Below are 23,119 nucleotides of genomic sequence, written 5' to 3'. Positions count from 1 at the left end.
CGCTTCAGAACTGACTCCTGGTTCTCTGAAGCCATTGCAAGGCTCTGCTTTTCCTTGGATTTGTGGATCCCTTAATCCCCGTCCCCTGAAGAATCTTAATCCCCAGGTCTCCATCAGACTATCACCCAGTAACAACTCACAGTCATCACAAAGCCTGGAGCAAGGAAGGCTCTGCCCAACACTAGTGATATGTGGGGGCAAAGAAAAGGAAAAATCCTCCTACCCTGCCCAACAGTTTACAGGCAGGGACCTTTATTTAAAAGGACGAACACTGCCTGACCTGAAATGCATGTTTAAAGTTCTTGCTGATTATCGTCAAACTCTAGGAACCAACCCTTAATCCATGGGCAGAAAGATAGGTATCTTTTTTTAAAATCTGCAGAGAATTAAAGAATAAACAAAAGGTCCTATGCTAAAATAAGAAATCAGCCCCATCTTGGCACAGTTCTCATCAGAATATTGCACCCAGTGTTAACTAACTCTAGAAGCTTCAAACTGTATAAATTTAAATGTATTTGCATATTATAAAAATAAAGATAAACATATACATATTTTACACTAGTTACGGAACAGCAATGAATGGTCAGTCGATCCCTCTTTCACATTTAACAGAACTGAAATCTGAGTGCTCTAAATACTGCCACCTGTACTGGAATTATGGCTTATATGTGCACGGAAAACAAAATCCCTGAGAAGCCATTCGACTTTTTTTTTTTTTTTTTTTTCTTCAAGTAGCGCTCTCCTTGGAGGATCACAGTTCTGAGGTTCAGGTTGTAAAACATTTGCTCCACATTCTCTCCCATCCTTCCCGCCCCCGCCCCGCCCCGCCTCTCCCCACCTTGTCTACAGGCTAGGTGTGCTTCCTTCCTGAAAGCACCATGAACACACATACACTCAAATTCACAGAACACGCCAGGGAGTGTGGAGGGTTTGCCGGGTACACAAGTTGGTCCAGGTGCGTTCTGATGCTCTTTTCTCCATGGAAATTCCACAGCCATAAAAGTCACTGGTTTCTGTGCTTTTCACCAACGTTCTTCCTATGTGGGTAGATGAGAAGAAAGCACAGAAATGAACAAAGGAAATAGGAAATGATATTCTCAATGATAAGAACAGCAAGTCAGACTGTCTTTTTTTTTTTTTTTGCATCCACATTTTCATGTCTACTTCTAGAGCTCCACATAAAATTGTAAATGCAGGCAACCAATGTTCCTACAAAGGAAAGAGGCTTTTTACTAGAAACCTAGTCAAACATTTCTGTTTATGACATTAAGATCAGACATAAAGAGAAAACTAGACGAATTAGCTATAACTACCTATTCCATTGTAATTTCACAGCTTAACTGGATTTCTGATTAAGAATCCTGAACTCTAAATACAGCACTGCTTCCTTTCAGGAAACACACATAGACACACTAAATAACCCTCTACAAGTAGGAATATATATCACTACTAAGAAGTGAGAATGAGTGTCTATCTGGACTAAAAAGCATGATTTTACTTAAAGACTGCCAAACTAAAAGCTGGAGTTGGATGAAAATAAAATGAAGAAATTGCTGTATCATCAACTAATTAAACCAAGTGGCATTCAATTCAGACAAAATGGTTAGACGAAAACATGTCAAATGCTCCCATCCCTTATTTTAGCTTTCCTATAATGACACATGACGTGATTTTTTTTTTTTTTTTTTTTTTTGCGGTACACGGGCCTCTCACTGTTGTGGCCTCTCCCATTGTGGAGCACAGGCTCCGGACACGCAGGCTCAGCGGTCATGGCTCACGGGCCCAGCCGCTTCGCGGCATGTGGAATCTTCCCGGACCAGGGCACGAACCCATGTCCCCTGCATCACCAGGCGGACTCTCAACCACTGTGCCACCAGGGAAGCCCGACGTGATATTTTTTAAAGTGTTTTGACAACATTTAATAAAACATACAAAGACATAAAGGGGTTATTACCTGCTTCTCCCACCCTCCACCCCACATCTGTCTTAATGCTGCCTGATTTTTTGGAAACTGATAATTCACTATCTACCTACGACATCTCTCTCGCCCACATAAGAACTGGCTGTGCATAATATTAATAACATCACCAAAAATAGGCACCTTCCATTTACTAAGGACTTACTATACACTAGGAACCACGTCATTCACCATGTTGCATTATTTGATTAATCCTAAACTCATAACGCTCTATGAGGTAAGCTCTGCATTCACCAAGAAAGAAGCTAAGGTTCCAAAAGGTTAAATAACTTCCCCAAGGGCACACACCAGTGAGCAGCAGGGCCAGACCTTTAAAGAGGGTTATTTGACTCCGAAGTATGCTTGACAGCTAAAAGCGAGGCTGCAATATTTGGGGCCCTAGGGGTCGTTTCACATTCCTATGGCACTGAGGCATATGGACTTTTGGAAGGCCTATTAATAGAGTAAACTTCCCAGTAGAGAAGGTTTTGAAAACGGCCTCAGACTCAAGTAATCATAAATCTAAGTGTAAAGAGGATGGCAGTGTGAACACTCATCCCAACTAAGCAGTTAACTCTGGTGAAGCGAGTTCCAGCTTCATGGGGGGGGAGGTGCTGCGTTAACGCTTTTCTCACTGAATCTAACAAACTTTGAGAAATGCAGGCAGTTGTGTCTGGCTGTCTGCTCCCCTGAGCCACTAGTAAGACTGAGAAACACAAGGATACATAATCAAGGACACCTAGAGGGAATATTCCAGTGTTCAAGGGAGAAAAAGGAAAACTGGTTTGAGCATTTTTCCACATGGATATCATTTTTCTTGTGTGGGCGCTTAGGGAAAGAGAAGAGCCATCGAATCACCAACCCTCCCCACCTCTCCCTGCTCTTCCATCTCAATAAACTCGCCCTCATCTGTCAGGATCCACCTCAAATGCTACTTCCTGGAGCTTTTCCTGATTGTCCGGCAGAGTTCTTTCTTCTCTGTGTCCACAGGACTTTGTCGATACACCTGTTGCTGCAGGTATCACATTTTAATTGGAATTAGACATTCGCAAGTTTCTCTGGTTGTGTCTTTGGTTCCCATTCTCCCCAAGGAGGCTATTAGATTCTTGCAGTTCTCTATTATTTCTGTACCCTCAACAGTTGGCACAATGCCTCGTAGAGGGCAAATACTCAGCAAAGATCTGCTGAATGAATAAGGAATAAGATGTGATGGAAAAGTCACAGGCAAAAACAGCCAAGCTACTCTGAGATCTTTTCTGTAAGGGGGTGGATGAGAACTATTAAGGAGATGTGAAGGAAAGAGGGTCTGAGTACAGTTAGAAGGACTGGGGGTGGCTTCTCAGAGGAGGTGACACATGTCCTGAGTCTTAGGGACGATGGGCCTTCATCAGGTAGGAGAGAAGGGGTGGCAGCTAGCTGTGGACCGAGAGCCGGCCAGAGGTCAGGTGTGGCTGACCCTCCACAGTAAGGGAGTGTCACAAGTCAGAAGGGTGGCTGGGGTCTGCTTGGGAAGCCTTGTGTGTCATGCCCGGGATTTTGAACTTGCACCATAATCACCAGGAAGCCATTCAAGGCTTTTCAATAGGAAATTGATGGGGTCTGATGTTGATAAATCAGTTGGTTTCCAGGAGAAAAAGACTAGCGGAGGAGGAGGCCGGTTGAGACTCAATCACAGGGATCTTGGCAGAGACAGGAGGACCCACAGGAAAGCACGGGCCGAAGAGCAAGTTCCATGGTCAGATTCGCTCTTTGAAGACACACGATGAGGCGGGGTAGCAAGCAGGTCGCAGTGGAAGGCTGACTGCGCGTGGGAAGAGGGAGCGGGGAGGGTTGAGTGCACAGACGCGCAGCCCGGCAGATGGCGCAAAGCGATGCTAAGCCCGGAGACGGGAGGAGGCAGGGGCAGTGAAGAGCTCCGGGGCGGGGGGACGAGAGGTGCGCTGTGGAGCCACGGCACGTCCAGGGGAGCTGCCGGGCGGGACGCGGCAAACGCATTCAGCGTATTAGAAGCTCAGGCTGACAGTGAAGCCACACCCTGTTGTATTGACGTTAAGCGGGTCTTTTCTGTCCTCTGATGCTTTGACCTCTGCGGCCTTGCCCACCGCGGAGAGACTGCCCCTCCCAGGGTCAGCCAGTTAGTGCCCACTCGTAGTCGACAACTCAGACCGAGCGTGCTTGCTTCTCATGCAAACCAGCGAGTCCGGAGTCCACTCCCCTAACCACCCTGTTGATCAGGCTCTCACACTCCAGGCCACTCTCCACCTGCCCTGATCACACCAGGACCAGGCTCCAGACAACTCGGGACTGTCTTTGTGCCCCAGAGCCCGCGGAAACTACCCAAACCGGCCCGTCCTACATGTGCTCCCCTGCCTTGCCCGTACCTTCCCGCAGAGACCACAGCACAGGCCCCTCCCCTCCGCCTCCTGGCCCACAGGTGCTTCCCCACGCAGCCCTGCCCCCGCCCCCGCCCCCGGGCACGGCGTGCCCCTCCCCAAAGGAACTGTAATAAACTGTCTTTTCCCCGGCAGTCGTTTCCTGATCTGTTGGCCTCATCGTATCTCTAATCTTCCATTCCCACACTATACGGAGTTTGTCCAGGCACATGGGCACTGGCATCTACAATATGAAAGGAATGATTCCCCATATCTCCTCTTTATCCCAGGAAGATGGGTTTAGGACACTGACGTTTACTGAGTAGCTGCAGGTGGCCTCATAAACAGATCTGCATGTACTTCACCTTGACCCCTCCGTGGTGGTGGAGGGGAAGGTGAGCCAGCATGCTCTCCTGACTCCTCAGCACGCACATTTACCTGCCTTGCGCCGGTACCTCAGTTAATAAGCAAAACAGTCCTAGGTAAGTCAGTGAGTAGATTTTACTCTAGTATCTATTTTTGGATTTTGAAATTTTGTTTTCTGTTATTACCTTTATATGTTATGCATGGTGTACATACTAATATTTCTGGTAGAAATAACAGCAACTGGATTTATTGAGCACTACTTAATCTGTGTAAGGAATAATGCTAAATACTTCCCCTGCAACGGTCTCTAAATGCACAGAACGAGCTCAGGAGATAGTGCTGCTGTGATCTGCACCTGTCACAGCGCTAACACATAGCCGGATTCAAACTCAGAGGGCATAACTCCAGAGCCTGTCGGACTTCCTTGAGAAAATAAATACCAACACTGCTTTTAAAAAGCTGTTTGCTGGGACTTCCCTGGTGGCGCAGTGGTTAAGAATCTGCCTGCCAATGCAGGGGACACGGGTTCGAGCCCTGGTCTGGGAAGATCCCACGTGCCACGGAGCAACTAAGCCCTTGCACCACAACTACTGAGCCTGTGTTCTAGAGTCCACGAGCCACAACTACTGAGCCCGTTTGCTGCAACTACTGAAGCCCGTGCACCTAGAGCCTGTGCTCTGCAACAAAAGAAACCACCGCAATGAGAAGCCCGCACACCGCTCGCCACAACCAGAGAAAAGCCCTCACGCAGCAACAAAGACCCAACGCAGCCAATAAATAAATAAATAAATAAATAAATAAATAAATAGTCAATTAGCTACAAAGTAGGAAACTCCAGATTTTAAAAAAATGGTTTGCTGTGTTAATCAGCTTGATCTTTTCCTGATGTTATATTCTTGCATTACATTACAATGAGGTTTTTTTTTTTTTTTTGCGGTACGCGGGCCTCACTGTTGTGGCCTCTCCCATTGCGGAGCACAGGCTCCGGACGCGCAGGCTCAGCGGCCATGGCTCACGGGCCCAGCCGCTCCGCGGCATGTGGGATCTTCCTGGACCGAGGCACGAACCCATATCCCCCTGCATCGGCAGGCGGATTCTCAACCACTGCGCCACCAGGGAAGCCCAGAATGAGGTTTTTTAAATGACTTTTTTCCGAAAAGGATCTAAGGTGACTGATATATGCATTATAGTATATTACGCAAAAGAATTGAGCAGTTTTCTTATTTTTAATTCTCCAATATGTCTTGATTCTGGATAAGTAAAAGATTTGTAATCTTAAAATGTCCTGCTGTATAGAATCTCTTCGTCCCAAGCCCATCCTCCCCCTTTTTTTCCCTAAACTCTCCAAGTCCTTAGGAGGCCCTTACCTATTTAAGAAACCCTCTCTGCTTCCCAGAGACTTACCCTTTAAAATTGGTGCTCCTAAAGTCACAGATTGGGTACAGTAAAAATGATGGCATAAGGGAAAGAAGCACTATCTTTTCCACTTAATTGTCCAAGAAAGTATGGAGATACCTAAGCAGAGAGGGAACAAATTCCAGTATCAATGTGGCTGACGGGAGACTAAATAATCAAAGAAACACTATTCCTCCCAGTCGTGAAAGCAACAAGGCAAGGAGCTGTCTTACTCCTTACAAAGAACAAAACAAATCAATGCAAATCATTGTGATACACCCCACAGGCAACCTCCACATTTAAGCCTCCGTTCCTTCTGAAATCCCATCCCATCCCCACCCTTCATGTTTTACACTTCGGAGATCAGTGAAAAACTCTCCATTGTGATTAAGCCAAATTTATCCATTCCTTAAAAAAAAGGTTTTTTAATCGAGTCCGAAGGAATCTGAGTGCAGTTAAACATACTTTGCCTATTTATTTGGTGAGGTAAAGGCCACAGAATCTTCATCCTACTTTTTATAAAAGGCTTAATTGGTCTTAAATGTCCTTATGTCATAACAATGTAACTGCCAAAATTCCTATGCAAAGTAATCACTATGGGTTTGAGAATACTTGCAAACAGTAAGTAGCTGGAATCTTACTTGAATTGGCTTACTTGAATACGCTACAGTATATACGCAATAATCCAAGTTTGAAATGCAGTGTGAGCCTTGTCCTTTATTATCGGTAATACTTTCTGGAAAGGAGAAAGCTTTGCCCAGCAATTTTCAAACCAGCCCATTTTTTTCTAATTCTGTAACACATGACCTGCCAAAATCAGAAGTTGCTTCCTTCTTCAGTTCCACCACTCCACAGACAGATGGGTAGCACCACAAAAGAAATGGCAACTGCCAGAAAATAAAAATGATACTTTTCTGTTTCCTGCATGTTCAAGGACCAGTCCATTAAGAAGCCACATGGAAGTGTAAGTTGCATTCCAGTATGTCTTTTAAAAAAATGTTTATATTGGACTATAGGTGATTTACAGTGTTGGGTTAGTTTCAGGTGTACAGCAAAGTGAAACTGTTATACATATGCATATATCCACTCTGTTTTAGATTCTTTCACCATATAGGCCAATAGAGAGTATTGAATAGAGTTCCATGTGCTATACAGTAGGTCCTTGTTGGTAATCTATTTTCAATATAGTAGTGTGTACATGTCAATCCCAATCTCCCAATTTATCCCTCCCACCCACCTTTCCCCTTTGGTAACCATAAGTTTGGTTTCTATGTCTGTGAGTCTGTTTCTGTTTTGTAAATAAGTTCATTTATATGATTTTTTAAAGATCCCACATATAAGCGATATCATGTATTTGTCTTTGTCTGACTTCACTTAATATGATAAACTCCAGGTCCCTCCATGTTGCTGCAAATGGCATTATTTCATTCTTTTTAATGGCTGAGTAATATTCCATTGTATATATGTACCACATCTTCTTTATTCATTCATCTGTTGATGGACATTTAGTTTGCTTCCATGGCTTGGCTATAGCATACAGCACTGCAACATTGTGGTGCACGTATCCTTTCGAACCATGGTTTTCTCCAGATATATGCCCAGGATTGGGATTGCTGGGTCATATGGTAGCTCTATTTTTAGTTTTTTAAGGAACCTTCATACTGTTGTCCATAGTGGCTGTATCCATTTACATTCCCACCAACAGTGCAAGAGGGCTCCCTTTTCTCCAGACCTTCTCCAGCATTTATTGTTCGTAGACTTTTTGATGATGGCCATATTCTGACTGGTGTGAGGTGATATCTCATTATAGTTCTGATGTGCATTTCTCTAATAATTAGTGGTGTTGAGCATCTTTTCATGTGCCTCTTGGTCATCTGTATGTCTTCTTTGAAGAAATGTCGGTTTAGGTCTTCTGCCCATTTTTTGATTGGGTTGTTGTTTTGGTTTTTTTTGATATTGAGCCACGAGTTATTTGTAAATTTTGTAGCTTAATCCCTTGTTGGTCACATTGTTTGCAAATATTTTCTCCCATTTCTCCCATTTTGTGGGGTTTCTTTTCGTTTTGTTTATGGTTCCCTTTGCTGTGATAAAGCATTTAAGTTTAATTAGGTTCCATTTGTTTATTTTTATTTTTATTTTCATTACTCTAGGGGGTGGATCCAAAAAGATATTGCTGTGATTTATGTCAAAGAGTGTTCTGCCTATGTTTTCCACTAAGAGTTTTATAGTATCCAGCCTTACATTTAGATCTTTAATCCATTTGGGGTTTATTTTTGTGTATGGTGTTAGAGAATGTTTTAATTTCATTCTTTTACATGTAGCTGTCCGGTTTTCCCAGCACCACTTACTGAAGAGACTGTCTTTTCTGCATTGTGTAGTCTTGTCTCTTTTGTCGTAGATTAATTGAGCATATAGGTGTGTGGCTTTATTTCTGGGCTTTCTATCCTGTTCCATTGATTTATATTTCTGTTTCAGCACCAGTACAATACTGTTTTGATTACTGTAGCTTTGTAGTATAATCTGAAGTCAGGGAACTGATTCCTCCAGCTCCGTTTTTCTTTCTCAGGATTGCTTTGGCTATTTGGGGCCTTTTGTGTTTCCATACAGTTTGTAAAATTTTTTTGTTCTAATTCCGTGAAAAATGCTATTGGTAATTTGATAGGGATTGCATTGAATCTGTAGATTGCTTTGGGTAGGATAGTCATTTTGATAATATTGATTCTTCCAATCCAATAACATGGTATATCTCTGCATCTGTTTGTGTCTTCTTTGATTTCTTTCATCAGTGTCTTATAGTTTTCTGAGTACAGGTCTTTGGCCTCCTTAGGTAGGTTTATTCCTAGGTATTTTATTCTTTTTGATGGGATGATAAATGGGATTTTTCCCTTAATTTATCTTTCTGATCTTTTGTTGTTAGTGTATAGGAATGCAAGAGATTTCTGTGTATTTCATGCAACTTTAGCAAATTCACTGATGAGCTCTAGTAGTTTTCTGGTAGCATCTTTAGGATTTTCTATGTAGTATCATGGTGTATCGATCATGGTATGTGATCCTTTGTTTTGTTTTTTTGTTTGTTTTTTTGCGGTACGCGGGCCTCTCACTGTTGTGGCCTCTCCCGTTGCGGAGCACAGGCTACGGATGCTCAGGCTCAGCGGCCATGGCTCACGGGCCAGCCGTTCCGCGGCATGTGGGATCTTCCCGGACCGGGGCGCGAACCCATGTCCCCTGCATTGGCAGGCAGGCTCTCAACCACTGCACCACCAGGGAAGCCCTATTATCCTTTTAATGCGTTGTTGGATTCGGTTTGCTAGTGTTTTGTTGAGGATTTTTGTGTCTATGTTCATCAGTGATATTGGCCTGTAATTTTCTTTTTTGTGGTATCTTTATCTGGTTTTGGTATCAGGGTGATAGTGGCCTCATAGAATAAGTTTGGGAGTGTTCCTTCCTCTGCAAGTTTTTGGAAGAGTTTTGGACGGATAAGTGGTAATTCTTCTCTAAATGTTTGATAGAATTCACCTGTGAGGCCATCAGGTCCTGGACTGTTTGTTGGGAGTTTTTCAATCACAGTTTCAATTTCAGTACTTGTGATTGGTCTGTTCATATTTTCTACTTCTTCCTGGTTCAGTCTTGGGAGATTGTATCTTTCTAAGAATTTGTCCATTTCTTCCAGGTTGTCCATCTTATTGGCATACAGTTGCTTGTAGTAGTCTCTTATGATCCTTTGTATTTCTGTGGTGTCAGTTGTAACGTCTCCTTTTTCATTTCTAATTTTATTGATTTGAGTTCCTCTCCCTTTTTTTCTTATCAATTTTGTTTAGGTTTATCAATTTTATCTTTTCAAAGAACCAGCTTTTAGTTTCACTGTTTTTTTTTAAATTGTTTTCTTCATCTCTATTTCATTTATTTCTGCTCTGATTTTTATGATCTCTTTCCTTCTGCTAACTTTGGGTTTTGTTTGTTCTTTCTCTGGCTGCCTTAGGTGTAAGATTAGGTTGTTTGAGATTTTTCTTGTTTTCTGAGATTGTAAGATTCTGAGATTGAGTAAGGTTGTATTGCAATAAACTTCCCTCTTAGAACTGCTTTTGCTGTGTCCCACAGGTTTTGGATTGTCATGCTTTTGTTGTCATTTGTCTCTAGGTATTTTTTTGATTTTGTCTTTGATTTCTTCAGTGATCCATTGGTTGTTTAGTATCATATTGTTTAGCCTCCATGTATTTGTGCTTTTTACAGTTTTTTCCTTGTAGTTGATTTCTTACCTCATTGTGTTTGGAAAAGATGCTTGATATGATTTCAGTTTTCTTAAATTTACAGAGGCTTGATTTGTGGCCCAGCATATGATCAATCCTCAAGAATGTTCCATGTGCACTGGAAAAGAATGTGTATTCTGCTGCATTTGGATGGATATAAATATCAATAAGTCTGTCTGGTCTAATGTGTCATTTAAGGCCTGTTTCTCCTTACTGATTTTCTGTCTGGATGATCTGTCCATTGATGAAAGTGGTATGTTAAAATCTGCCACTATTATTGTGTTACTGTTGATTTCTCCTTTTATGGCTGTTAGTATTTGCCTTATATATTGAGGTGCTCCTATGTTGCGTGCGTTTATATTTACAATTGTTATGTCGTCTTCTTGGATTGATCCCTTCATCATTATGTGGTGTCCTTCTTTGTCTCCTGGAACAGTTTTTATTTTAAAGTCTATTTTGTCTGATATGAGCATTGCTACTCCAGCTTTCTTTTGATTTCCATTTGCCTTTCTTTTGATTTCCATTTGCCTTTTTCATTCCCGTCACTTTCAGTCTGTATGTGTCCCTAGATCTGAAGTGGGTCGCTTGTAGACAGCATATATACAGGTCTTGCTTTTGTATCCATTCCACCAGTCCATGTCTTTTGGTTGGAGCATTTAGTCTGTTTACGTTTAAGGCAGTTATTGATATGTAGGTTCTTGTTGCCATTTTATTAATTGTTTTGGGTTTGTTTTTGTAGGTCTTTTTTCTTCCTTTCCTCTTTTGTGCTCTTGTGATTTGATGACTAACTTTACTGTTGTGTTTGGATTCCTTATTCTTTTTTGTCTGTGCATCTATTGTAGATTTTTGGTTTGTGGTTACTATGAGGTTTTAATACAGCAATCTATATAAAAACAGGATTGTTTTAAGTTGCTGGTCTTTTAATTTCAAGTGCATTTCCAATATCCTGCATATGTATTCTCCTCTTTTCACGACTGCTGACTTTCATATCATTTTGTGTGTGGTTGACTTGCTACCTTTACTGTAATGTTTGCCTTTACCAATGAGCTTTTCCATTTGTAATTTTCTTGTTTCTAGTTGTGGCCTTTTCTTTTCCACTTAGAGAAGTTCCTTTAGCACTTGTTGCAAAGCTGGTCTGGTGGTGCTGAAATCTCTTCGCTTTTGCTTGTCTGTAAAGCTTCTGATTTCTGCGTCAAGTCTGAATGAGAGCCTTGCTGGATAGAGTATTCCTGGTTGTAGGTTCTTCCCTTTCATCACTTTAAATATATCATGCCATTCCCTTCTGGCCTGCAGTTTCTGCTGAGAAATCAGCTGATTACCTATGGGAATTCCCTTATATGTTTTGTTGCTTTTCCCTTGTTGCTTTTAATATTTTCTCTGTCTTTAATTTTTGTCAATTTGGTTACTATGTGCCTTTGTGTGTTCCTCCTTGGGTTTATGCTGCCTGGGACTCTCTGTGCTTCCTGGACTTGGGTGACTGTTTCTTTTCCCATGTTAGGGAAGTTTTCAGCTACTATCACTTTAGATATTTTCTCAGGTCCTCTCTCTCTCTCTCTTCTCCTGCTGCAACCCCTATAATGTGAGTGTTGGTGTGTTTAATGTTGTCCCAGAGTTCTCTTAGACTGTCTTTATTTCTTTCCACTCTTTTTTTTTTTTTTCCCGGTGCGCGGGCCTCTCACTGTTGTGGCCTCTCCCGTTGCAGAGCACAGGCTCCAGACGCGCAGGCTCAGCGGCCATAGCTCACGGGCCCAGCCGCTCCGCGGCGTGTGGGATCCTCCCGGACCGGGACACGAACCCATGTCCCCTACATTGGCAGGCGGACCCTCAACCACTGTGCCACCAGGGAAGCCCCTCTTTTTTCTTGTCCACAGCAGTGATTTCCACCATTCTGTCTTCCAGCTCACTCATCCGTTCTTCTGCCTCAGTTATTCTATAGATTCCTTCTAGTGTATTTTTCATTTCAGTTATTGTATTGTTCATCTATGTTTGTTTGTTATTTAGATCTTCTAGCTCTTTGTTAAACATTTCTTGTATCTTCTCGATCTATCCTTCCGTTCTTTTTCCAAGATCTTGGATCATCTTTACTATCATTACTCTGAATTCTTTTTCAGTTAGATTGTGTATCTCCAATTCACTTAGTTGTTCTTTTGAGGTTTTATCTTGTTCCTTCGTCTGGGATGTATTCCTCTTGCTGGCTCATTTTGTCTAACTTGCTGTGATTGTGGTTTCCATTCCATAGGCTGCAGAGTTGTAGTTCTTGGCTTCTGCTGTCTGCCCCCTGGTGGATGAGATTGATCTAAGGGGCTTGTGCAGGCTTCCTGGTGGGAGGGACTAGTTTCTGCCCACTTGTGGGTGGAGCTGGGTCTTGTCCTTCTGGTGGGCAGGGCCCTGTCAAGGGGTGTGTTTAGTGGGCAGCTGTGGGCTCAGGAAGACTTGAGGCAGCCTGTCTGCTGATGAGTGGGGCTGTGTTCCCACCCTGATGCTTGTCTGACCTGAGGCCTCCCAGCACTGGAGCCTACAGGCTGGTGGCTGGGGCCAGGTCTTGGTGAGAAAATGGCAGCCTCCAGGAGGACTTGCACCAATGAGTACTCCCCAGAACTACCGCCACCAGTGTCTTTGTCCCCACAGTGAGCCAAAGTCATCCCCCCTCCCCCCACCAGTAGGAGACCCTCCAATACCAGCAGATAGCTTTGGCCCAGGCTCTTGCGAGGTCACTGATTTTTCCCCTGGGTCCTAGTGCACGAGACCTTGTGTGCACTCTCCAGGACTGGAGTTTCTGTTTCCCCCAGTCCTGTGGAATTCCTGTGATCAAATCCCACTGGCCTTCAAAGCCAGATGCTCTGGGGGCTCCTCCTCCTGAAACCAGACCCCCAGGCTGGGGAGCCTGATGTGGGGTTCAGAACTTTCACTCCTGTGGGAGAACCTCTATGATATAGTTATTTTCCAGTTTCTGGTTTGCCCACCTGGCAGGTATGGGATTTGATTTTATCGTGATTGCACCACTCCTACTGTGCTGTTGTGGTTTCTTCTTTGTCTTTGGATGTAGGATATCTTTTTTGGTAGGTTCCATCATTTTTTTATTGATAGGTGTTCAGTAGTTAGTTGTGATTTTGTTGTTTTTGTGAGAGGTGGTGAGCTCACGTCCTTCTACTCTGCCATCTCGTCCCCACCCACTGTATGTATCTCCAGTATTTCTTAAGGTAAAACATTTTCATAGCTAACCTGCTGAATTCTGTCTTTTTTTTTTTTAATTTATTTATTTATTTATTTATTTATTTATGGCTGTGTTGGGTCTTCGTTTCTGTGCGAGGGCTTTCTCTAGTTGCAGCAAGTGGGGGCCACTCCTCATTGCGGTGTGCGGGCCTCTCACTATCGCGGCCTCTATTGTTGCGGAGCACAGGCTCCAGACACGCAGGCTCAGTAATTGTGGCTCACGGGGCTAGTTGCTCTGCGGCATATGGGGTCTTCCCAGACCAGGGCTCGAACCCGTGTCCCCTGCATTGGCAGGCAGATTCTCAACCACTGTGCCACCAGGGAAGCCCTGAATTCTGTCTTTTAAATGAAAATCAGTAGACAAATTGAGTCAAGTGGCAGTTTTTCAGAATATATATTTTAATTGGTAAAGGAGGAAAATCTCTTTGGAAATGAGAAAGAAATATTCCATAAGTTATCTAAAAATGAAAGGCAAACAGCAGGCTGCAATTTGCCCAAAGAAGTTCACACTTCCCTTCTGAACTGGAATTTTAAAGTGTGTCTCAACCTGTAAAGCAACAGGATGGAGACAGGAATTCACAATTTTTTTTTTTAATGAAAAAAAAAAATCCTTCTATTGTACGTTTGCCTTGCTTTTCCCACTGAAAGTATATTTTTGCCCTTTATGATCCCTAAAGTCCAAGGCTCAGTATCCCTGTCTATATTAAAGGTCAGTTAGGCTGCCGCTCAGAAGTTCTGAAGGATAAATACGTGACAGATGGATGTGTTAATTAAGTACATGGTGGGAATCCTTTCACAGTGCAGACGGATATCAAATTACCACAGTGTACACTTTAAATATCTTACTTATCTGTCAGTTACATCCCAATAAAGCTAAAAAAAAAGAAGATCAGTGGGTGCCAAGGGTTAAGAGGGGAGGGAGGGATAAAGAGGGGGGAGTGTGGAGGACTTTTAGGGCAATGAAAATATTGTGTAAGATGCTGTAATGGTAGATACATGTCATTCTGCATTTGTCCAAACCCATGAAATGTACAACATCAAGTGTGAACCCTAATGTAAAGCGTGGGCTTCGGGTGATAATGAGGTGTCTATGTAGGTTCATCACCTGTGACAAATGTTCCAGTCTGGTTGGGGAGGCTGTGTGTGGCCAGGGCAGGGGGTAGATGGGGTCTTTCTGTACCTTCTGCTCAATTTTACTGTGAACCTAAAACTGCTCTTAACAACTAAGTCTATGTTTTTAAAAATTGCTACCTATACTTTAGGTATAGGTAGAGTTCTGAAGGAGGCTGATTTCCCTACAAGAAACTCCATTTCCCTTCTACTGTTCAGTAAGCGGGGCTGGCAGCAGGGGTGCACGTCACTTCACTGCCTTCAGACTGCGCTGGGCCAAAGATAACCAGTGTTTGTATGAATTTCCTTAAAACTCACGCATCTGTTTAATACCAACACACCAGGGAGCAAAACCATTCCTGAAAGTGGCACTAAAAATTATTTATTTTCTGCCTGGAACTAGGTATTGTATTAGGCACGGTGACTGCAGGTGGGCATGGGCATGAAATTTCTCTTTGGAATGATGAACATGTTCTAAAGTGAGATTGTGGTGACAGCTGTGCAACTCTGTAAATACATGAACCGTCACTGAATGGGCAAGTTTTATGATATGAAAGTATACCAAAGCTGTAAAACAACGTTTATCAGACAGAACCCATATCCTTAAGGAGGTCAGAAGTTTTCAAAGCAACCCAGCAAATCTGATCAATTTTCATCTCATCTCTGAGGCAAATATCCTTGAAAATCAGCCCAGGATTGCCAGAGTATGGAAATGACTCGTATTTCTGTCTGATAATCAGCCAAGGGACCAAGAAGTCACTCAGTTGATACGTTTTTCCTTGGAGAGCGAGGTGCAGGAGGACAGGCATTTCATTCAATTCATGAAACCTCTTCCCCATGGAACACTGGCAGAGACTTCACCATCATCCAAGGTGAATTATGCGAATAAGTCACTTTTTAAAAAATAAATCACTACTTGCTCTTTATTCTCTGTCTGTAGGGGAATAACACACCTCGAAATTTTAAAAAATGAGAAATAGAGAAGCTTGGAATTCATAAGGAAGATCCAATCAAATAACAGTCATCAATGGTTTTTCCTTATAAAGCTCATAGTAGCACCATTATTTTACACATGGTCAAAGGCAGGCCATGAACGACAAGTCTCATTTGACCTATAAAGGAGAGGAGTAAACTGGTCAAAGAAGAGCTTGGGATGCCTTTTTAAAACCACTGTAAGATCTAGAGCAATGACCTAAGAGTAGGGTGATTATTCTGGTTTTCCTGGGATGGCTCTGGTTGCCGCCTGTCGTCCTGGCAGAATTATTAAGAATTCTCCTGAAGATGAGACTCACTGGCCTGAGAGCCCTGGAGGGGATCTCGACGAGCAGAATGTCTGGCACACACATGACAATCATCTGAGTGACTCGTTTCCTTAAAGACTAGTGCCTGGCCCTGGAAATTCTGATACACACGTGCCTGATGAAGAAAGTCTGATCTTGACCATCGACCTGCATTTTAGAGGAGGAGAGAGCAGGAGAAGGTCACTCTCTAGTGACTTGCCTAAGTTAACTGGGGCTGGAGTTGCAAAACCAGGGCAATAACTCCAGTCTACCAATTTCTACTGTCCGCTGAGACCCTACGTCTAACTCTCAGAAGCTCTCAGGCTCAGACCCAAGCTGTCTGGACCTAACGATCACCTCCTGGGACAGCTTTCCTCACCGATCCCCAAATCTCCCACTTCCAATACATTGCCATCCCCCTGTAAATTAGAGTTTCCACTGGGCTGTGCAGGGTGCCTGTTTGTTTCCATTTTGTTCTCAAGGATATTCCTCCATTTAGAATTGAGTTACCCTCTACATCTGCCATCCACTGTATGAGACCTTTTCTTAAAAATCCATTTCAAAATAAAACCGTTCACAGAGCTAGGTCAAAAGTAGTTCAGTCCCTAAAGGTATCCCCTCCAGCATCTAGAAGTCTCAGGTCATGTGGCTCTGATTACCCAAGGCTTTAAAGCTGCTTGTTCATTTCAGGTATGATAAGCTGGAAGAGAGGAGCTGATGGCATTTCTGCAGGTTGGTGTAAATGTCCTTCTGTGGCAGTACAACAGAAGCCGGTGAGAAGACACGGATAACTCTGGCTCAGTGCCACTGTGGTTTCTCGTGCAAGTGGATATTTTAACTCAAACCTCCAGCTTGCCTATTAAATGCCACGCGGCTATGGCAAAACAATAGGTTACCGTCTCTCCTGGCTCAGGAAAATCTACACCCATGCAAAGCCTATTGAACAACTGTTTCCCTCCATTCCAGACCCTGTTTTTTATAATATCCCTTTATCCTTACCCTATGTGTAAGAAAGGCACCAGTGTATACCAATTTAGAGAATGGTAACATTTCTGATGTTTGGTATGCTCAGGACAGGGGAATGTTCTGGTTCATATTTAGTTACTGGGTAATCCTAAGAAGCATTTCAAGGTTTCACAATGTCACAGGGTCATATATTAGTGATAAGTTAACCTTAAAAAGCATTCTGAATAGAAGAGCATGAGAGAAGAATTTCCCTTGGGTGTTCAGTGACATTTTCCAGCAAAGATGGATTAGGGATGTTCTGTCTAATGAATCACCCAGTTTGGAGAAAAGGGACAGCTGCTAATGAATGAGAAATCCCCAGCAGACCCTTGCTCTGCAGACAGCATATCAAGGGCAGGAAAGCTGATACTTGGAGGGTTGGAGACATAAGTTCCTATCACACAAGCTCTCAGGAATGCAGCCTGACAGCAAGTTTCTCAAGAGGCCGTTAACAGGTCACCATTCTCAAATACGAACTTTTCAACATCCCTATACAAAGCTTAGATATGGAAAAAATATTCTGTGTGGTCAACTAGGAAGAAAAATGGAAGTCTCCTTCATGAATACTTTGTTGATATCACCCAGAAGACCAGGGACTACTGCTTCTCAAGATTTGCAGTAGAAAGGTATTTCATCTCAGTCTAAAGTGGCCTGTTCAGTTCTTAACACTACAGAAAAAACCAAACAGATGAGTTTAACCTAAGTTTATCATCTGAGTTCAATGCTAAGCTAACCTTGTATCCAAAAGTTAGTTCACACGGGTACATTCAGTGTCTTTAAGTGCATTTTGGGGAAGGTGGGAAAAAAAGCACACAGCTTCTGATTGTCGAGGCTGATAGAGAATCAGAGACCCACAAGAAAAAAGGATCTACTACAGATTTTCTGCCAGCTTTTCTTATTTAATGAGCCCTCGCTGTTTTCTGAAGTGAGGGCCCACTTCATACTACAATGACAGAATTATGACTCCCCATCAAAAAAAAAAATCACTCTTTTTGGTTGCATATACCTGCAAATATACTAAAAAAACAATGAATCATACACTTTAAACAAGTGAACTGTATAATATGTGAACAGTATCTCAAAAAGCTGTTTTAAAATGTGCTTTTATCAGGAAAAGTAAAAAAAAAAAATCACAAATAACAAAAAATGAAAGTTCCTAGTTTGTTGTATAAGCCATAGTTTTGCTGTTGCCCAGATAACTAGGTCTGCCCTGGGGGAGCATCTCCAGGTTTGATGAAAGGTACTTTAACCTGGATTTTTGTTCTCAGGAGTAAGGGACAGGGGCTGCGGGCTCAGAACTCACTTGGAACACGGGCTGATCACAGTCGGTGTGGGTGGGTAAACCAAGGCAACATTCACTCGCTCGCTGCCATTCTTGGGGCAAATGATCTCTGCCACGCCTTCTGGTCTGGGCTGACTCAGCAACTCCCCTGCAGGAGAGAGAAACATGCATCAGTGAGATTTGCCTTCAAAACCGAGGCCACCTTAGGAGGTAGAGGAGGCTGGGAGCAGGGCAGGTAGTGAGGACGACGGGGAGGGGCTGCAGACGGTGGAATCAGAGAACAAATGTGCAACCAGAGCAGAACTGGCTCTGCTCTCACTGGCTCATCTGCATCACTGTGGAGAACATTCTAATGGTGATGGCAGGAAGGCTACCGTTCCGGACAGAGACAGCATCTGCCGCTCCTTTCCTCACCTTCCTTTCCCCAGATGGGCTCCAGAGATCTTTATCCAGACGTCGCAGCAAACTGAGCCAGGATCCCTTGAGCCCGGAGAAGCAGGGCTGCCAAGGCGGTGTTTGTAATTAGGATGGGGGCAGGTGGAATTCGCAGCAGCCTTGCAACAAAGCCCCGTATTAATGATCTGGAAATGCAGCTGACTAAAGGTGTGTTATCAAGGTAAACAAGCCGGCTTCATGCTGGCAAGAGGATTTCCTGGGTAGGTATGTGTGCAGATTTGTAAAGGACCAACACAATGCGCTCTTATGAGTAACGGGAGCTAGTAAGTCACCCCAAAGGAAACCTGCGTACTCTGCCTGCCCCGGATACGATCTCTCCAACCAGATCATCAAATCCCTAAGAGCAGTGATGCCTTCCGTTTCTTGGTTTCCTCCCCACTGTCCACTTACCCAGTAGCACCCTGCCCTTTCTCTGTTTTCATGGCCAGCACAGTGCTGTTGCTCAGAGAATTCAAAAAACAGCTTTTGGCGGACAATGGTGCATTATTGCCTAAATTCCCCTACTTATACCTAGGAAGTAAATAAACGAAACCAAGGACACAAAACACCTGCCAACTGGGGAAAGATGCTACTGGAAATAAAACACCAACTATGACAGCCATCACTTGTATTACTGACTTGAAATTCTGGGGACCCCAAAGTATATGCCATCATGTGAGGATACAAAAAATCCTTTGACTGAAGATGCCGTGTATCTAAACGTCTCACCTTCAGCGAACTCATGTTGATAGAGCCTGCCCATGTGCCAGCACTGAATGGACAGCGTTATATGTACATCTCATTTCATCTTTACAACGTTACTATAAGGTTTACCCTCATTTTGCAAGGTTATGTAATGTACCCAGAGTCAAGGCTAGCAAGGGGGCAGACTCGGGCTGTGACCTTGGGAACCCATCTCTGGGGCCCTTACCTTTTGCTGCCACCCTCTGATACCCGTCCCCCCAAAGTGGGGACTGCTTCTTTACTCCAGAACACATCTCTCCTAGAAAAGTAATCCAAAAATGCTATTATTCAGCAATGAACTAACCATTGACATCTTTGTACTTTTATGAAAGACAGCTGTTTCCTGGTTTGAACAATTTTATATGGCTTTGCACAATACGAACCAAATGTAGTTTGAGTTCACTAACGTAAACACCGAATGACTGCGACAATTAATTGAGCATCATTAGCTTGTATCATGCATACATGGGTATCAGAATTCTGCTCCGACACCAGCTAGGAAAAGATCTCAAAATATAAAAAGGCAAATTAAAAACGTAAACATTAAATGCTCCCGAAGTCATAAAATGAACCAAAGTAAGAGCATGTTGCACCACACTGAGACTTGGAAGTCATCCAGTCCAAATACCACTTTACAAGTCAGAAGGTCTCTGAGTTTAACAGATTTGCTCTGAGTCCCACAGACAGCTTTAAACCCACCACCTACCAGGGGGCTAGAACTGCACCAAGAGAAAGCTCTGAACCACCCAGGCCTGTTAACACCCCCGGTCCCGGACCGCCCTCCCCTGCTTCCTCACCTGATACTTTCAGTTTCTACTTTCTGTCCCAAGATTACCCCCAAGGCTTGAACCCAGGTTGGGAATCTCTGGCTTCCCCCAAGAACCCTCTCCTGGTGGGAATTTCACACAGGCCTCCTCCTTCCTGCAAGTGCCTGAGGGCCCAGGATAACAACAAGTGTAGATGTCAGGCCCCGACCCCAGGCTCCCGTTCCTGCACCGCTGGCTTCCTTGCTGGGAATAGTGTAGGTTTTGCCAGAGAACTGGAAATAATTAGCAGTTGACTATTAAGCATTGGCTATCAATTTCTATTAAGCCAAGAGCTTTAGTGCCCCCCACCCTGCTCCAGATGCCCAGGGAACTGGTTTTGTGTGGGTCGTACCCCTAGCAGCACTGCCAGCCACTGAAACAGCAGGAAAGTCGAAGGCACTGAGAAATTTCATGCATACGAAAAATTCACTTGGTGCTATGCAGATGAGCAAGAAACAGAACAGTTCACAAGCTCCAGGACATGCGTGCTCTCCGACAAGCTACCGCTTGGGGCCAGATTCTGAGGATTTCGGAAACGTGCCCAGTTGCTAAATTAAGAAAGTAAGAGAAACAGATTTTTCCTCTCAAAGAAAAAACCCCACTATCTTATCAGTAACACAAATAGTGGTTCCTAACGTGTTGGCTACTAAAATAGAAGCTAATTGGCTCCGATTTCCGTAACACAAACTTGATTTTCAAACTAAAGCACAGGCTATTGGTTGAGCTCCTAATTAGGGAGATATTACTGTGTGAGGAGCTGCAGGGATACAGGAGTCTAAAGCAAGGCTTGTGATGTGGAGGGCTTCGGCACTGGAGAAAGTCGAGTGCACAGAAAAAGAACTACGGTACTGTGCAGTGGATGCCCCCTAGGGAGTTATGAGATGCTAGAGAACGAATGAGAAGGCCAGACTAATACTGATTTCCAGGACTGGAAAAGACCTGGAAGTGTGGGGAATTTAGATTTATTACACATCTATCATCACTAGCAAAAGCTAATAAAAAAGATAAATCCCAAAGTTGGTGGCAGCTGCAATAAAAATGTTATATTTACAGAAAATGTTACCAACAGAGGAAGGAGAAATATTCATGTGACCTGGTATATTTCCATTTTTAGGAACTCGCTTCAAGGAAGTGGGCCTTTCTTACAAAAATTATACAGTGATTGCTCATAGCAACACTATTCATAAAACAGTGAAAACTTAGTAACCCTCTCAAATATTCAACAAAGGGGAAATGATTAAAAACTATGACAGAATTCTCTGAAGTCATTAAAACTTATGAGACCAATATTTCTGTGTAGAAAGTAAATTTGAAAGTATGTTCTCATTAGAAACAGAAACTGATAAGGAACAACAACTGGATTTGGAGTGAAATGGGTCATTCAAGATTCAATGGTCCTGAGGTGATTTGTTTATTTTTATGCTTGACTCAATTAAAAAAAAAGGCTAAGTATGCTTCACACTGAAGGGAGATGCCAGCTTTAAATGCTGACGCTTTCTCCTCTGTTAGATATTCTCTATTCTTGTGCGGTTTTTACACAGTCTTCCTGAAGTAGCAGAAACTTGCTGGATGAACAGACCACTGCATCTACTGAGGCTGTATTAGGCCACTACACAGTCTCCCTGTGCCTATTAAAGTTATGAAAAGCTATTCTTTTTTTTTTTTTTTTGTGGTACGTGGGCCTCTCACTGCTGTGGCCTCTCCCGTCGCGGAGCACAGGCTCCGGGACCGCAGGCTCAGCGACCATGGCTCACGGGCCCAGCCGCTCCGCAGCATGTGGGATCTTCCCGGACTGGGGCACGAACCCGTGTCCCCTGCATCGGCAGGCGGACTCTCAACCACTGCGCCACCAGGGAAGCCCTGAAAAGCTATTCTTAGTTAATCACTCTGTCTCAAGATTTCTGGCATTAAAATGCTAGTGAACGCTCATTAGCTATTTTTCCCCTGTGGAAGAATAGAACACCAAGTTTTATTATGAGTTATTTTTAAACTACAGGAGATAAGTGAAATAAGCTCGTCTTTTTCTGCTAATCATCAGAATTCACAAATATTGGGCACATTATGCAAAATACTAAAAATGTATCACTGATGACCCAAACCACAATATTAAAGGCCTAAAACATGTCTTTTCAGTACAAATAAAACCCACTTCCTGATCCAGGGTAAAGATTTGAGTTATGAACATCCCTCAAAACAGCAAAAGTGGTCTGGAAATTAAAACAAGCAATTATATAGATTCTATTAAATAAGGAATTATCTAGATTTCTTCAAGGCCTCTTTCAGCTTGAATATTCTGAAGCTCACTCCTCCACCCCGCAGAGTTCACTGCTGTCTTTTAAGTGTGACTCTGGATGAGATGCAATGATACACAAACGCATATTTCCCACATCCCCTCAGGGCAAAGGCAGCATCCTCAGAAACTGATGAGCAGGAAGGCTCCCACTTTGCCAGCCCATCGAGTTATCAAAGGCAGCAAAGACGGGAGAACTCCACGGTCCCTTTTGTATGAAGACGAACTCCAGAGAGAGATAAAAGGACATCTTGTCTTAAAACAAAGGCCAGAAAGTATATACAAAGGAGAGGTAAACACTGTGAATGTAAGTTAGTGCAGCCGCTATGGAAAACGCTATGGAGGTTCCTCAAAAAATTAAGAATAGAACTACCATATGATCCAGCAATTCCACTCCTGGGTATGTATCTGGGAAAAAATGAAAACACTAATTTGGAAAGATACACGCACCCCAGTGTTCATAGCAGCACTATTTACAATGGCCAAGATATGGAAGCAACCCAAGTGCCCATCAACAGACAACTGGATAATGAAGATGTCGTATATACATACAATGGAATATTACCATTTGCAGCAACATGGATGGACCTAGAGAATATTATGCCTAGTGAAATAAG

General features: G+C 43.2%; 1 protein-coding gene across 5 annotated transcripts in view; it reads right to left on the bottom strand.

The window, feature by feature from the left end:
- Positions 1-900: 900 nt before the first annotated feature.
- Positions 901-23,119, bottom strand: part of MFHAS1 (multifunctional ROCO family signaling regulator 1) — a 127,623-nt gene continuing 105,404 nt past the window's right edge. Inside the window, exons 2-5 of one of the 5 annotated variants that reach the window (XR_014014122.1) lie at positions 19,594-19,665; positions 18,249-18,375; positions 6,100-6,210; positions 956-1,037 (exon numbers count right to left, since the gene is read on the bottom strand). Coding sequence is in view for 4 of the 5 variants with exons in the window: in XM_081221168.1 (XP_081077294.1) it covers positions 16,033-16,108; positions 18,249-18,375; positions 19,594-19,665 (275 nt within the window). In the remaining variant the exon portion in view is untranslated. Of the gene's footprint in view, positions 1,038-6,099; positions 6,211-15,314; positions 16,109-18,248; positions 18,376-19,593; positions 19,666-23,119 lie in introns of those variants that run through there. The other 4 variants (XM_081221169.1, XM_081221168.1, XM_081221171.1 and 1 more) reach the window with 4 other exon arrangements.

The sequence above is a fragment of the Mesoplodon bidens genome, assembly GCF_964165515.1.
Source record: "Mesoplodon bidens genome assembly, chromosome: 20".
NCBI classification, from domain to species: domain Eukaryota; kingdom Metazoa; phylum Chordata; class Mammalia; order Artiodactyla; family Ziphiidae; genus Mesoplodon; species Mesoplodon bidens.
This window is presented reverse-complemented; position numbering and strand designations above follow the sequence as displayed.